General features: G+C 36.3%; 1 protein-coding gene across 4 annotated transcripts in view; it reads left to right on the forward strand.

The window, feature by feature from the left end:
- SDK1 (sidekick cell adhesion molecule 1) overlaps positions 1-17,868 on the forward strand; it is a 418,908-nt gene that overhangs the window by 118,620 nt on the left and 282,420 nt on the right. For all 4 annotated transcript variants that reach the window (XM_040591242.1, XM_040591243.1, XM_040591241.1 and 1 more), the window contains 2 exons: positions 3,418-3,524; positions 7,624-7,771. In XM_040591242.1, coding sequence (XP_040447176.1) covers positions 3,418-3,524; positions 7,624-7,771 — 255 coding nt within the window. The remainder of the gene's footprint in view (positions 1-3,417; positions 3,525-7,623; positions 7,772-17,868) is intronic.

Here is a 17,868-nt window from a genome sequence, read left to right on the forward strand (position 1 = left end):
TTTGGTAACTGATATTACTTAGTGTGTCTCAGTTAAAGTAACGTCTATATTGTAACAGGCTGAAAATATTAAAAGCTTATTATAACACACCAAGTGAGTAAAGAACTAATTGGAGTCTTTGCATTTTGACATTGGTGACCCTGAATGAACAGCTTTTCTTTGTATAACGATGCTGATTATGTGCACAGCCTGGCTTTTATAGTGACTGTGCATACACTAGTTTGTATTAAGAATTTATAAAACAACCTTATAAATTCTTTGTGATCTGAGATACATGTAATGAAAACAAATCAGTATTGCAGAGTGCAGTAACAATTTTGGTTATGTCTAAGTTAAGAGTCTAAAGTTCAGGCAGTGACTTTTTTTCCTTTTTCTTTCTTTTTCTTTGTTTTCTTTTGAATGAAGTTCTGGACTAGGTGTGTCTTCCATATTTGCTTTTGTGGCCTGAAGATATTAATTTGTTTAAATTGAAGAGACTAAGGTTACATCTAAGCAGCAGTACACTTCCCTCCCAAACTACTTAAAATTATTTGATTATTTATTTGTGTTTTTAACATTGGACAAATTTTAATTTTGTTCTGTATAAAAAAAAGTTAGGTCAGTTGATGCATAAGTCGCTTGTTAAAAAGTTTGAATAGATAATAAGTTATATGACTACCTAATAAAATATGTTTGGTTTTAATTCTGTCTTCACAAGTATGGCTATTAAAAACCTGTAGCCTATAGGTTCACTTTTAACTCTTAGAGCATTTAAAATTAAAATGAATGTGTAAATTTGAAATCAGGAGTGAAATGTAAGTGCTAGCTAGAATTTCATCCTTAGATGTTTGATACTACTTCATCCTTTAAATTCTAACTCAATGCAATCCTGGTGGTAGAGCATCTTATGCTGTTGAAGACTTTCCTTTTCTTTTATGCTTGTCATTTTCCATCTTTCTGTGGAAACTTTCTAAATAGCCACTTTCTGGATGGCTGTAACATTCAAAACAGAGAAGCTGTTTGGTCTGACTTTCTCAAGTACTTACGCAGATCCCCAGGAACCGTAAGTAGCCTCCTGGCATCTATACAATGGGAAGAGCTATCTTGAAAGAGTGTAGACAAAATTAAAGCAAAATGATGTCTTCTCACTGTAAAAAAACCCTGTATTAAGCTTTGATATAAATTCATTCTGCGGAAGAAAGTCTTATTTTGAATTTAGAAAACACTATTTGTATCCCTTCTTGCATACCAGAAAATAAGTATGGTGAAAGCATAGCACAAAAAAGCCAGTACTTTGACTGTTAGTTCAATAGAAAAATGTATTTTCAAAAAATAATCAGACATATGAGGTGCATAAAGACTTTTGAAAATTGTAAACATGGAATTAGAAATTCCATGAATGTCTGTTGCCCAGATTTGTAATTTTCAGGTTAGTCTCAAATAATGTAAACATATGTTGTATCACTTTTTTTAAAAAAACTTTTTTTTTTAAACCTTTGTTAAGTTCTTGTCATTTTGCTTGCCTTACCTGCACATTGTTACCCAGTAGGTCCACTGAGAAGCCAACTGCTCAGTAAGTTTGGGCTGTTGGAATTTCCAAGGTAGATGGGATTTTCACTGCAGACTTTAAAAGATTTTCTTTTCCTCAGGCAACATATTAAGAATGTTTACTGCTGAAACATTAATAAGTCAGAAAGGGAAACCAAAGTAGGACACTTCTGATTTAATTGATTTGTTTTGTCCTAGCAGCAGAAAAACTAACTCTGAATTACTCTCTTAGTACAGATGAATACCAAAGAAAGAAGCATTTAATTTTGGCTCTATTTAATAGACAAGCAGAGGGATAAATATTAGCCAAGTACGATACTAAATCTTTATGGGTGGAAGAAAGGCTTGTTAAGCTATAAACTGTTTATTAAAATACACTGTGAAAGTGAATTGTCAATATTTATTTGTCAATCTTAATTATTTTTTTTTCTTAAAAATGATGTTTTGTAACAGTCATCTACCTGGCAAAGAAGGAAATTATTCTGTAAGGAAGCAGGGAAGCCTTATGTCCTATTGATTTCTATCTTATACTCTTATGCTTTGTACTTTCACCTCTTTTCTCACTCAGTTTCCTATGGATGCTCATCAGGCAAGAGGCACTGGCTAATTCAGAGTTACGTACTCCCTGGCCAGCAATATTTGTTTACTGATTGTCAGGTTTACTGTAACTCCTGAACAGAGCACTGTTTTGAGTCTTCCTTATTTTCCCAGTACAAATTGTCATAATCACTGGAGAAAATTTGCTGGTTGCTACAAATGAGGTCACCAGGAGTCAGCTTAGGCACAGAGGCAGACAGGCAGCATGATTGCCTACAACTCATATATTTAGGAAGCCAGGGTCTCCTGGGAATCACAATACATTGGTAAAATTTGTCCATAGTGTTGGGCTCTGGTTTAATTCCCTGTATTTTGTTGTCTGACCTAATTGCTATAATGTATTTGATTGTAATTATAATGCAGTGATTATAGTCTTATCACTTAAACTAGATTTCTTCTACCTCCTTTGTTTTTATGCTGTCTGATCCTGTTCAGATATTAAGCTCTGTATGTGGGTGTGTATAGTGTATGTGAGTATGAGAAGAGATGCTTTCTTTTGCTGGAATTAAATTCTGAAGATTAAAATTCAGCAGTTTTATTTTTCCTTATCTTTTCATAAAGACTTTCATTAATCCTACCATAATATCTCCAGAAGGTGACCGGGGGAATATGCGCTTTGATTAATGTTTGTTTAATGCAGGATTATCTATATTATTCATGTGTTTTATTCACATTAAAACTGAGCCCATCAGCTCATTTTCATGTTGAGTAATCAGATATAGTTGAATGAGGAGAGCGAGCATTCATGGACTAAGTGACTTTTTAAGCATAGTGAAGGGCAGAACAAATACAACCTACAGTGCACCATGTCTTCTCCATTATTCTTCTGAGTTACGCAGTAGTCACGCCATGTAGTAACCATCTTTTCTCATTGGTTGCTATTTCTTGCAAGTCTTCCTACTGCCTACATTTAGATGGCAGTCTTCTTGGGCTACCTCTGAACAAACTACCAGGCATCTTTGCCTTACGCATGAGTGTAGATAAAACTAAGGAGAACATTTAAGTCTGTATTTTGAAAGAGAATTTGTGGAGAGCTTATTAGTGTTTATTGAATGTAGATCTTAAGACTGAATGATATTTTATGGATTAAAAGTATATTTTGTCTTCTATATAATACAGGTGATATTGTAGCCGAAGATGATATTATATGAGAATGCTGTTTGTAAGAAAAAATACAATAAGCATTTGAGACAATACGTGAAATATTAGAGGGGAAATAAGAAATGCTGTATAAAGTAGCATTGATTTGCCTTTAGAAGGAAGTGCACAATAATTCTGAATTTTGTCTTACAGGTACATCATCCCAGCTTTGCAGAGGTCTGATGCTGGCTTTTATCAGTGTGTCGTACGGAACAGGATGGGGGCATTGCTGCAAAGAAAATCGGAAGTTCAAGTGGCATGTATGTTTGAATGGAAACTATTCTGTGATTCGTTAGCTAACCACTTATTTTTGTGGCTAAAAAACCAACAAACCAATAACACTTGCTAGCCTGAAAAGTTACTAGATACCATATTTAATAAATTTTAAAATTATTGCATCACAAGAAGTTTCATACGTACTCTAGCTGTCTTCTGGGAAGCAGTTCAAAGTGGCGAAACATTAAATCTTCAGGGCAAGCTTTGAGCCGTTAAGAGCCATCAAGATGAGATAATTTGGAGATAGCTGTAGCATAAAAAACCCGTTATACCTTTCCCTGAGTATGCAGGGATTAAAAAAGACCATATAGCAAAAAGCAAACAATCAATCAAAACAACAACAACAAAATAACAGACCGGAGGACAGGAGAGGATATCTGAAAGAAAACCGTACAGTGGAGAGAGCTCCATGAAGATTTCAGGTTGTAATCCTTGTGATATAAAACAAGCAGTTGTTGCACCATGAAAACCTTGCTAACAAAACTTTAAAAGTCTGTTCTTAACACCTTTTTGAACCAAACCCTCCAATATTTGTACCACTTAAGTACGGACTATGCAGAATTCTTGAGCTGACCTCTGATTTGATATCTAACTTACAATTGGATATGTTAAATTGATTTTCTCAGGAGTTAGTGCTAGTTAACATAACTTAAGAAATGAGTACATACTCTAATTTTCTTTTTCTTGCAGTTAACATATAGAAAATATAATCCAAATAAATTGTTTGGAAATAATGATGAAACTAGGTCTTGTTCTTTTTTCAAAGTAAAAACATATTTTTTTTTTTTTAAAAAGACAGATTTGTATACTGCATATAAACAATATGATACATGGATCAAATTTCTCTTCCTCAGGGTCAGTAACTGGAAAGTCAGTAGTAGTAAGTGTCACTTAATAAGTGGAATTTAGATAAATTGAATTATTTATTAGAACTCAATTCCAAGGAACTGATCCAAGTCAATTGCTATGTCATAGGGAGATTACACAGAATTTCCTGTGTTTTAAAATAAAAACAGTTGCAAATGCTACTATGTAAGTTCTGGTATCATATTCACCAGTTTACTGTATTAGAGTAAATTACGTTACTAGATCTGTAATATCTCTCAGTCATACTGTTTCAGAGCTGCTGGGAGCTAAAGCAAAAATAAACTGCTGCTATAATGGGGTTTTCCTTCCCTGCCTTCTACCAACCCCTGTACCCCTGCTGTGTGCCCCTCCTAGTGACCTTGTGCTCCCGCTGATGTGTGTCAGACCCTTGCAATTGCATCTCTGAATATTTTTCTTCTGTTTTAGTGAATTCTGTCAGGTCACCGAGGATCTAGTGAAAGCTGATGCAAGTGAGCATAACTGGAGTGGGGTGGGGACCTCCAACAAGGGTAGCAGGGAAGAATGGAGCAGGGGAAGGTGAGGGTGAGATGCTTCTTGTTCTGCAGCAGTGAGCCATTGGATTAGCCTCTGTGCCTCTGCAGTTGCGTCTACAGGTGTGGTTTCAGGGGACAAAGATTTTTGTAGCAGTACCAGAGAAAAATGTGCTAATTTTCTCCTCCATCCACTAATCCTTCCCACTCTTGTATGGCGATGCAGTCCTTTAGGCTCAGCAGGAAAACTTGTTTGTGCAGCTGTGGACTGGGAAACTTCTCCAAAATTTAAAAAAACCCAGCAATTATTTTGTAGGGTTTGTTAAAATAGTTCTTTCCCCCCGACCCTGTCTGATTCCCTACACAGCTGTACAGGCAGTTGTACTGGCATAGTGGAGAGAGCAGTTCTTGAGGAAACGCTTGTGGGAATGATGGTGAGAAGGAGGCACAGGAATACTTTACCTTGATAGTGCTGCTAAAGAATTTTGTCTCCTGAAAAGACAGCTTTATTTTCCTCTGAGTGAGGGAAAGATTTGCAGTGAAGTGTTTTGTTTCTGTAGGCTTTTTTGTGTGTACATATTGTTGTTCTTGGGAAGGAAAGAACTGTAATTCTTTACTTTTCTTTGATTTTAATTTTTTCCTCATTTAATTTGTAGTTTCTGTTGCTGGAAAAGGCTAAAAAAGCTATCTCTTAAGACTTCTTTCTCTGAATTAAGCAGTAGATGTAGTTATTTATTTATTTTGACCTATAAAGACATTGAGACAAAGCAAAATAGGTCTTGTATAGCTTGAACCTGTAGTGACAGATACAGCTTCTATGGTGAAACTTGTCAGTTGGACTTGCACTGTATTCCTGCAGATTAGTGTGTTCTACAGGTTTTAAATATCCTCATTCTCCACTACCCAGGGCACTACTGGTACCATGTGACTGCTTTCTGTATTTTAATGTTTTTGATCTAAATTCATTGATTTAAACTGTGTGGATATAATGAAGTACCTGATATTTTACCATATTTTACTTTTTGGTTATTCTTGAAAACATATCAGAAAGCAGTGTTCCCAGGGGTTACTAAAGTCACCTTATCCAGTCATCAAGAGTTATGGGGAGTTTTATGTTAGGTGCTTAATTCAGAAGGGTTCTCAAGAAACTATTTTTGCCACTGGATAGAGAATGCTTCCCAGTACACTTAAACTCAAGATCTCTAGTGAAAAATTGAAAGGCTTAATTCCAGTGTGCACTGAGAAAGGTCTGAGGTATATTCCATGTCCTAGATCTCTGAAGTAGCACGAAATTTGTTAAATAGTTTAAAAAACGTTCTCAACATATGCTAACATTACTTAACAGAATGGGAAACAGGTATTTGTGAGAAAACTGCTGAGTAAATCTTAATTGCAGAATGGGCTTAAAAACTCTTGGATTGTGAAGACTAAAGTAATCATATGACAGTGGAGTTAATTAGATCCACCTACACGGTTTGAAACTTCTTTTCAAGTAGATGATCTGATTAGAGTTGTAAGAAATATGGAGCAACAGAGGAAGTACAATGCTGATTATGTCTGAATAAATAACTTGAAAATCACAAAGATGATTAAAGCTTCTTTAAAATACCATGTGTTTTTAATTTCTGCTCTTGTTTTGTCTCTTATCATCTCCTACCATCCACAGACTTGGTAGTAGTCTTCTCCATTTCAGTGTCCTTTGCATCCCTCTCTGCAACAAAGAACTTGTAGAGAACCCTGTGGTCCTCAAAAAAACCACCCCAATAAAAACCCAAAAAGAATTCGGTGGCAGAAACCAGCAGAGTTCTGGGTGTCTGTCAGTTTCTTGGTTTAAAGCAAATTAAAATACATAGAAGTTCTTTGGTGGGTGAATAAGTAGGAGTCTACAGCCCTGTTTATTTTAATGGATAGGAACGTGATACAAAAGGCAAAAGAAAAAGAAAACGTTCACTGAATTTTTACAAGGATTCCATAGATACATGAACTTGTCTATGAAATAAAACCTTCAGAGACAGAGGTTCTGCAATTGTAGTTTTCTTTCTTCCATTAATTTTCTTTTTTTAAAAGCTGCTCTTTAATACTATGGATGCCTTTGTAAATGTCAAAGATCTAGAAGCACTATTTAAATCATGGTGTGGTGCCAGGAGAACTAGCAGCTACCAACATGACTGCATCCTTGTGACTTTGATACCCATTTGCGTATAATGGCTTATTTGCATGGATCTGACTATATGTGATACAGTATAAGTGATACAGCTGCTTCTTTATTTGTGTAGCAATGGATAAAAGGATAAAAACAAGAATAATTGGTGACCAGAAAATTGATAGAATTATACACACTGTTTGCATTCTTTTGCATTGCACAGGGATTTCTTCTCTATTGTGCAAGGATTTATTAAAAAAAAACCAAAAACCAAACACCAAAAACCCACAAAACAAACCTCCATTAAAATGTCACTTGCAGTTAAAAACACTCAGTTATTGCAAACGAACACTGACGCCATGCAGTACTGCTGACTGAGGCACCTCTTGTGTGCAGTAGCAGCACTTGGGTTTGCTTATGCCTTATGTTCATCCAGATCTGTATTAATGAAAACTGTGTGATGATCTGTAGTGTCATATTGACTAATTATAGCAATGCCAATGACTATTGGAAAACACAGTTATTTCTCTGTCCACTGAAAAAAATCTTCCAGGACACTCAATATATTTTTTTTCTTTGCAGACATGGGAAATTTCATGGACACAAACCAGAGAAAAACAGTCACTCAAGGACAAGCTGCAGTTCTAAACTTCCTGCACATGCTCAGCTACCCAAGACCACAAGTGACATGGTTTAGAGATGGGCACAAGATTATACCAAGTAGCAGAATGTAAGTCAGTTTAAACCTCAAAATACTCCCACCCTGAAATATGATTAATTGTATTTGATAACACAACTTACATTTTAAGTACACTAATTAAGGTTTAAAGAGAATAAAGTAGCCTTGTTCATACTAAGTTTGAGATAAATTACTATTTTAAGATCGTCTCTGAACTTCCTAAGCAGTTTGACAAAATAATTCATGTGGTTTTAATGGCCCTGGTGCAGCATAAGGATCTTGATACGCGGAATGTCTGCACTTCCTTCATGCTATTCATTTTCATGATATGTTTTGGAAAAGTAAATGCTCATCTCTCAATTACATTTACTCAAGTGAACTAACTTAATGAATACTGAGGTTTTTCTTTTTAAATATATGAGACTGATTTTTTTTTTTTTACAGAGTTATACTTAATACTATTTTTGTCATGATAAAAATTCTAAATATTGCTTGTTTTTTCCTTATCTTTTTAGCCTACCGTGACAGTTTTATTTCTTTTTGGCTAATTAACAGCTCACCTACTAATGGTACAGCACTTGCACTTTGATTAGTTATTTTTTCAATATATGCTCATTTATCCTTTCCTGAAACAGTTATGAAGCCATCCAGCGTTTTCACCTGCACAGTTTTATTTAGAGACTGAAGGGGTTAGCTGTAACATTAAAAAATGTAGATAAAATCTCTTTTACTTGCCTAATTTAGTAGGAAACTGTTGAAATGCCAAGAACGTTGGTGGTTATTTTTATCTGTGTATTATATTTTCATGGGTTCAAAGGGATAGCTGTGCTAGCAACTGATGGTAATGAGATACTGCAAAGTTCCGGAAGGGGTGGTGAGTCTTTAGAGTTTATGTTAGAAAGGAAAAACTCTTCTTGGATTTCAGTTTTATTAATCCACACTGTATATTTTACTGCTGCTTATGTGCATTATTTAAACCCGAATGCTAGTATTACAGCCTCTTTGAAACTGTTACAATTAGCATTGCAGGGATGTGAAGAAACTATGTAATAATTTATGAATAATTTAATAGTAATTTGATGGGAAACAGCTGGAAGATGAAACAATGGGTTTCTGGGCAATCTTTTGAAGAGAGCTAAGTGACAAATCCTGAGTTATTAACCATTAAGAATCTACTTCTTCCACTCCTGCCACATTACAAATTTTCTTTTGTCAATGCTGAGAATACACAAATCAAAAATTTGCAGATGGTGAAAGAACCTTGTTATCTAGGTATCAGACAGTTTCTTGGGAACTATTACAGGGGAACAGAACAGAGTGACCTAGGCAGGCAGGCAATGTCTGAAAATGAGACTTGTGTGAGTTCTCTTACAGTTTGGGAAAGCTGCAAGCGGAGATATGTGTTGTTATTCATCAACATAAAATCCTAATTTTCACATGCTATAATTTACTCTTACTCCTACCTTGTTGGAATTGTTGGGGTAAAATCACTTGTAATTCATAGCACTGTGGTAATGCTTATAAGTGGGAAAGCTTTAGAACTGTTCTATAGTCAGTGAAGTATACATAAAGGTTTCCACATATGTTTTATTTCCCTGGTCAGAAATTTTGTCTGAAAGGATTTCGAGGACATTTGTCTGGCCTGCGTAGCAGTTTCTAAACACTTTTGCAGTAGAAGTACACAGGCTGAAAGTGTGAATCACCTTGGAAGTTTCATATATGTTGTACAGTAAGTCTGATAGGTTCGGGAAGGACCAGATTTATAGTACTCACACCAATCTTTGTTGCAGTCTATGTGCAGTAGGTCTTCTGCTCCCTCAAAGTGTTGGAAACACTGTACAGCACCCACTCACGTATTGCTGTCTGTGAAATTCGGAAGTAAATGTGGCAGCCCTATAAATAAAAAAAACCAAACTTGAGACATGGAGAGGATGCGCATAAAACTGAGAAGTGTAAAACTATCTTAGGGGAACTCTGTTTCTTATCTGTGGAGCAAGTTGTGCATTTAATGTGTTTTCTGTACACAAAGAGGTGTATCAATGCAACTGATCGGTTTAGCAGGAGGTCCAGTTAGACGGATGCATCAATCTAACTGGATCACTGGCTAAACTGATCAGTTAAATCGATACATCCACGCTGTATGGATGCTCTTTAAACTGATTAAAATTATCTTACATTGCTAAATCAATATAAAGCTTATTTTTAATGCTCTTAAACAAGCTGACAATGATTTGGGTAGATCAATCAACTAGTCTGTCAGCTGTAATAATGATTTCTAAGAGTGACATTGCTGCAGTATATGTAGACAGGAAATAAGCAGTGCTAAAAAAAAGAGGACAGTGGTGCAATTAATTTAAATAGTTGGTCAAGATAACTCTTACTCATGCAAAAGCCTTAATGTACACATACTTAACACTGCACCATTTTTATGCCATAACAATAATCCTGGTGCTTATTTACACAGAGATACTGTAACCACTAGAAGGAATTCATTTCACCGATTTGGAAACAGAGAATGTGCTAAGTTGTCCTTACGTGAGAATTATGAAAGATCAAAAGTAAAGACTAGATCTGAGAAAAAGATAATTCTTAAGATGTTTCAAGGAATGTCATTTAACTGGCTCAGCAGTAGGGTTTACCTAGCAGGTTTAAGGTAGTAAATGCTGATGCCTTTATCTTTCATTGTTTACCAGTATTTAGGATGTTTATGAGGAGAGGTTCTCCAGCCCTTCAGCATTCTAATAGTACTGTATTTCTAGGGAGCTAAGATAACAGAATTGCAGAATTGTCAAAAAAATCTGGTATCACTACATGTATTATTTTAAAGATGCTTTACAGTATGTCAAATAAGATTCTTGTTCTTTGTGTTTTCTAATAATTATTTATTTATACATGTTAACACAGTTGCCAGTTCTAACAGATCATGGAATCATCAGATAGTTTGGGTTGGAAGGGACCTTTAAAAGTCATCTAGTTCCAACTTCCCCTTGCAGTGAACAGGGACATCTTCAACTAGATCAGGTTGCTCAGAGCTGTGTCCAACCTGACCTTGAATGTTTCCAGGGATGGGGCACCTACCGCCTCTCCTGGCAACCTGCTCCGGTGTTCCACCACCCTCATCATAAAACGTTTCTTCCTTATATCTAGTCTGAATATACTGTCTTTCACTTAAAAACCATTACCCCCTCTCTTATCACTACTGGCCCTACTAAAAAGTCTGCCCCCATCTTTCTTGAAGGTCCCCTTTAAGTACTGAAAGGATGCAATAGGGTCTCCCCGGAGTCTTCTCTTCTCCAGGCTGAACAACCCCAACTCTCAGCCTGTCTCCATAGGAGAGGTGCTCCAGACCTCTCATCATTTGTGTGTCCTCCTCTGGACCCACTCCAACAGGTCCGTGTCTTTCCTGTGCTGAGGGCTCCAGAGCGGGATGAAGTACCCCAGGTAGGGTCTCAAAAGAGCGCATATTCCTGCATTCTGATGATCAGATGTAACAAATGTCATTTCTTGTTTCTTTTACTGATCATTAGGCTGAAAAGTGTCAATTGTTTCAGCTGGGGAAAAAAATAAAGAAGATTCAGTGGGTACTTTAGATTTCACCTTTTTTTTAGTCAGAATGGTAATCTTACTCTGTGAGTGTGCATGGTTGTAATATTTTCTGGGAGAAAGTTTCCTTTGAGAGACAGACAACTTTTTTCCAACTGTATACTCTGTTTAATTTAACTGTTAGTGTAACTCATGGTGGAATTTTGCAGCCACTAACTGTGTATTAATTCCATTTTAGTGGTGTTGGTACCATAACATTTTGTTAAAGCCCCCAGATAAAAACAGGAATAGCATGACAAGTTCCTCCTAAATGAGGGGGCATGTAAAGTCACCTAATCCCTGTATAATATATGAATGTGAAGCAAATGGCCTGCATATACTCATGGAGTTATTGTTAGCGTTTATGACTTAAGGCAACTAACAAATCTGCAGCAGAGCTACTGTGACATGATAGCATGCATTTAAAAAGTTAAATCCTAAAACATTCTCTGTCCTGCTTAATACAGTGTGCATGTATGTTCATTTTGGCTTTTGTGCATTGTCTGTCACCAAAGCCTCAGCTTGATACTTTAAAGGGATGCTTCTAGATCATCAGAAGGAAGCTTTCATACTGGGAAAGTATGAAGTGATGAATCAGAGAGAAGATCAAAAGATCAACAGCAAGAGAAAAACAAGGAGGGGAATTAGGATTTGGGATGGGTATTTTATTGTCTTACATGAAAATTTCCCAAGCAGTTTTAGAAAATACTTCATGTTACACCTAGACAGATTAATGTTTTCCAAATAACACCAGGAGTCTAATGTGGAATTACAACTGCACTATTATCCAGGGTCTTGACTGATGGGATGATTTTGCCTGTTTACCCTTGTATCTTACAGAAAACAATAGCCTCTCTAAAGGTAGCTGCATCAAAAAAAATTGCTACTCTGAGATGTCAAGTCTTCAGCTTGCCTTGCCTGGGTGTGCTTCATCAGGCCTAAAAGCAGAGCGCATTTAACTTTCTTTACGCGAGACGTGCACAGTACCTTGGAGAGGCACAAAGGACAGTAACACGGTCAAGGTCTACAACTGCCTTTCACTTGTGGTATTGAGGAATTATGTTCTTAGTATTCTTAGAGGATTTTTTTACCTTTTTCTAAGTGAAGGACTTTTTCACTGAAATAGTTCACTGTAGCCATCAGTTCATTTATTGTTGCTTTTTTCTTTAAGAAGAAAACTCCTACTACAAAGACATTATTACTGTCTTCATTAACTTTCTTACAGTGAAACTAATTTTTTCCCCTACTAAGCTGCAGTTAGATGAATATTAACTCATGTCTTTTGTTAGTGGAATTATGTCTGACACAAAACAGGAAAGTTAATTTTTGGCATATAAAGGCACTTCTGTAGTGTCCCTTTCAGCTGGGTGGACATTTTCTCACTTCGTTAACTGTTAATGAACCAAAACACTTTACAAATGCACTTCATCTCACTAGACAGGGAAGATGAATTGCATTGCCTTTAGGTATACATGACTTTAATATCTATTTTTTTGCACTAAGAACAATTCATTATGCAGTTGAATATGTGTGATCATTACTAACTCTTATAGAGACTAAATGTGCTGACAGATTGTGGAATGAAAATATGTTAGGCACGAGCAACTGTCAAATATGACTTGCTGTGGTTTTGAACACCCGTAACACCTTGCAAATAATCAAAGCTGGTGCAGATTTACTAGCCATTTGTCAAGGTAAAATTGTAAATATATTAATGACAGTGTCAAAAAAAAGTAGCTGTAGCTAAATAGGCTTTAAAAGATGAGAAAAAGTAAAATATCTAGGAATAATACATCAGATTTTGGACTGATATTAGCATTAGATTAGGTTTTGCCTTGATGATAGCAGCACACACATATATATAAAAGCCATATATATATTACATCTATCTATATATATTTTTTACATTTGTATATATTTTATTTATATATTTATATATAAAATAATATATATAAGCCGTATACATATTTTTCACTTTAAAACAAACACCATTTCATTTTTATATGAGCAGTTCTAGTGCCAGCAATGCATTTCCCTACAATACTAGCCTGTCATACAACTTATGTTAGTTGCACATAATTACTTTTCACATACACCAGATAATACTTTAATTAAAATTGTGATGATTAGCATTAGTGAACAATAAATTCAGAGACTGTCAACTTCGCAGCATATTAGCTGAGCAATACTTTGAGGGGGAAAAAGAAGTGTGCAGATACCTGAAGTTTGCTAACATCATGGAGTGACACCTCTCAGCAGGAAGAGATGTGACAAAACTCTATAAGCTGTTTTTATCTGTCAATACCTTTTACAGCTCCACATTAATTTTGAAGTCAGTACCTAAAAAAGAAGACTATTTTATTTTGTTGAATTAAATTATTTCCTTAAATCAAAATTCATTAGTACCCTGTTATTCATTTATTTAACGAAATTTTGCATTGAGTAGTTTGAATTTGAAGGAACAGGCAGCACTAGGAATCATCTTACATAAAATTTTACTGTTATCCCCAAGGCCCATATGCATATGAAAGACCATAGGGAAATCTCCCATCATCTCTTCAAGCACTCAGTTTGAGTAGTCCTGGATGCTGTCAGTGGACTGTTTTGAGTATCATTGTCTACTGTGTTCAGTAGAGGAAAACGTTAACACCTCGGGGTAAGCAAATCCCAGGATTATTTTCTAAAGCTGTTTGACTTGTCTAGATTCAGCCTCACTGTTTTTCTCTCTGCTCATAATTTGTTTGCCACAGGTTTTAAACATGTTCCAAAAATTAGTTTATTCAGACCTCTTAACTTTCAGGGCGAAATCTCATGTGTTGGTTAGAGGAAGGGAGGGGAAGACCAAGTCATATCTGGGGACAATGTATGTGCTGAATACAGGGCATATAGGAGCAACACGGCCCATCATGGGGTGGAAGAGGGACAGCAGAGGAAAAAATTGCTGCCAAAGAACATGCCTTTTAGCAAGGCTGATTTGGAAGTGGATTCCTCCCAAGAGAGACACGCCGACTGATGAGATGTGAGGCACATTTTGGGATTTGACCAATGTTTCATTACAAATTTGGACCACAAACCACCAAGGGTAGCACTGTAAAATATCTATTTTTAGCTAGAAAAAGAGTGGATGCTTGGAACTAATATTGTGTTTTAATGGGTCTCAGCTGCTCACAGTATCTTTCAGCACAGTCTTCAACAGCTGTAAATTTCAATAAAACTTTAAAGATCACTGTCTAAGAGGAAAATCTGACTGTCGGATATTGTTTTTCCTAAGATGATTACATTTAAAGAACAAAATCATTTTATGTGCCGCTACATTTATTAATCATAGATTTTGAATTTGTAAAACAAAGGGAATGGAAGTGTCACTAGAAGGAAACCTTTATGCTCTAAGTATGATTTAGTTATCACAGCTTGCAGTAGAAATTGATTTATGAGTTTGTTGCTTTCTGGGGACAGATGTACTGTGAGAGAGAAAATATGGACTATGAAAAAAGTGTTAATAACATTCATCTTTGAAAGTGACCTATGCACTTTTTTTTAAAAAATCGTATCCAATTTAGAGATGGGTAAACATGAAGACTCATTGTCATTGTACTTTGAGGCTCACTTCTTGCATCTGCTGAATTTCCTAATCAGAACTCATTATGATATTAGGGACAAGTCGCAAATATAATCCTGTAACAACTTACATGCTTTTGTGGAAAAACATTTTTCTGTCTCTCTTTGAACTACTCTGTCTACAAACAGAAATATTTCAATATGCAGCCAAGACAAGACTATTTAAAAATGTTGCAGGCATTCTTAAGAGCAAATATGCAACAGAAAACTGTTGCTTTATGCTTAAGAAGTGGCAATTGTTCAAAAATTCCTGGGAATAATTTATCTCCTATGATCCCTTACATATCTCTGTTTTTATGGAAATAGATGCAAAATGCTTGTGACTTATCAAATATAGCAGAAGGTAATGTCTTATGTTTACCAATTAACTTTTATTAATCAAAACTGACTGAAGTAAAATGTTTCTGTCAGTACTTTTGGCTGTATACTACAAAGGATTATTAATTTTCTTTCTCTGCAGAAATGGACAAATGCTGTCTTTTTCATGATTCTCATGGAATTTTGCATGATGCATAAAGGTGTTAAGACATACAAGTTTGTAATTTTATAATGCAGAATTATGTAGAATAATTTTAAAAGCCTACCATTTTGGCAGATTTACTTTCATATGGAAAACAGTTGTGTGATTCAGGAACAAGGGAAAAACCACAGAACTTTGCACTCTGGGGATGTATTGCGGCTTTTGTGGTTGATTTGCATCAAGTCTACTTTGTTAACAGTATTCAACTTGAATTTAAAGATTTTGGTACATGGAAGCAAATGTGAAGCAGACCTTACATTAATTAATGCTGCAGAGAAAGAAAGAAGCTGGCAGCCTGCCTGTGGCTTATCTCTGATCCTTAGTTGTGAGTGGAATCTTTAGCTGTTTTGTGTTTGGCCTTTATTTAACAGATTCAAAATGAATTTAAATAAATTGTAAATGCTTGGTCTGAGGTTTCATGGGTGTATCTGATCTGTATGAGAGGGGTGATTTTTTGGCTCTGGTGAAACTTTGTAAAGGCATCTTGCAATTAGAAGTGAGAAAAAACAGTCAAACTGCCAGTATTCATATGAAAGCTATTTGTCTGCTGCATGTTAGCACTACCTTTTATTTCTTAATTTATGCCTGTGGCTATTTTTATGTATTACACAAATCTGTTGGTTTACATGTCAGGACCAATTGCAGACATAGACAAACAGGACATCTGTTTATTGGGGTGACCACAGTCATCACTTGCTTGCTCATTGTTATTCTCTTTGCTTTTCCCTCTAAACTCCTATCATTGGAGTGGGGAAAGAGTAGAACAGACCAGCCTACTTTTCAGCATAGCAGTGGCAAGGGGAAAGGGTAAGAACGGGAAATGGTGGAGGAGGTCTGTGCCTCTCCTTCCCTTCCACCCGGCTGATACATGCTGTCGGCACAGAAATTAAGAAAGCCGTACAGTTGGGTCAAGACAGGTGCACATGTCAAGTCTGTGGATACTGGCAGAGAGATGGATTGTGGTGTTCAGCTGTGATGGAGGAAAGGAAAACAGAGAGAGGGACTTAGAAGATACCTTGGCCTGGGGAAACCGTTGCAAATCCTGGGAGAGGGTGGATGAGGAGGAGTTGGGAAGACTGTGGTCTGGGATTGGTGGTCTTAAGCTTTCACCCACGTGGCAGAGGAAGTGCCAAGTGTCTTGAGTGTGGCCTATACTTGTTTCACCATCTTATTGTGAAGCCCCATAGGAACAAAAGCCAGTCTCCTCAAAAGACCCGAGAAGCTCCGATGCCTGTTCCGTGAGCTGCCTCACTGTTCAGCAATTTCTTTCCCCAAAATCTTACTGACCTCAATCCAAACTCCCACCAACCCCCCCCCGATATTGCCACTGATCACTCCCAAACATACATCTCCTCTCGACCTATCCCCCAGTCACTGGAAAACCGAACAATGCCAACATTTTGTCTTTGTAGTGGCTTATTTATAGGATTTGGAACCTAATGTGTAAATGACAAATAAATTCATAGCTCAAAAAACAGGAGAAGAAATATCTAGCAATTTCTAGCCTGTATTTTCCTGGCTACTTGATTTCTCAAAATAGAGGTATAAACGAGACCTTATTTAGGAAAAACACCTGAATGTGTTGAAGCTAAGATCTGTACAACAATATCTTATGTATTTTTCTCCAAAACCTCAAAGGCTATTCACTTTTTTAAAAAAGAGCTTTGCTAGATTTTGCTCAATGATTTTGCAAGAAACGGCACTTGCTGTTGTTATTGAGCAACCAGTACCATTTGCAAGAATTTTAACAGCTCTGTTGCTGCCTGCCAGCTGCCATGTGTTCTTTTCCTACTCTCAGCATAATACCTCTTCACTGGAAGAAGAGTGCAATACTTTCATAATAACCACTAGTTCAAATCACTGATTATTTTAAAACATCAAATCTCATTTTTGGCAATCCATCATCTGTTTCCATGGAAACTGAAACTGGCCTTAGCAGCAACAAGAAACAGAGTTTATTGGGATACTTATAAATTTCAATGGCTGTTGTTAGACAGCTGTATTTTCTGTTTACCCAACAGATATTGCAGCAACAACCTCATAATACACTTTTAAAATTCTATGTACATTTCATTTTAATTTATTTATATTTTTATTCATATTTTTCACAACTTAGCAGAAATCTTATAATCAAGGAGAGAGAAAATGTCGATAGTCTCTAACATATGCAGTCAATATCGGATGTTTCTATCAAGTGTCCTCACTATTCTTTTAACTAGGACTGTGATAAAAAAGAATGGAAAAATGTCCCATGAGGGGGCAAAAGATAGGTGAAGACTCCCACTATCACGTGTCAGGTACAGTATTGTCCCTTGGTAATCTTACCCAGAGTTTCTGCTTTCAAAGTCCTATTCCCTCCACACCTTTTACCCCCAGAACAATAATTTCCCAAAGTCTGAAGGTCATCTTCCTGCTCCAGAGCTCAAAT

Source organism: Falco naumanni, chromosome 4 (genome assembly GCF_017639655.2).
Source record: "Falco naumanni isolate bFalNau1 chromosome 4, bFalNau1.pat, whole genome shotgun sequence".
In the NCBI taxonomy this organism is placed as follows: Eukaryota; Metazoa; Chordata; class Aves; order Falconiformes; family Falconidae; genus Falco; species Falco naumanni.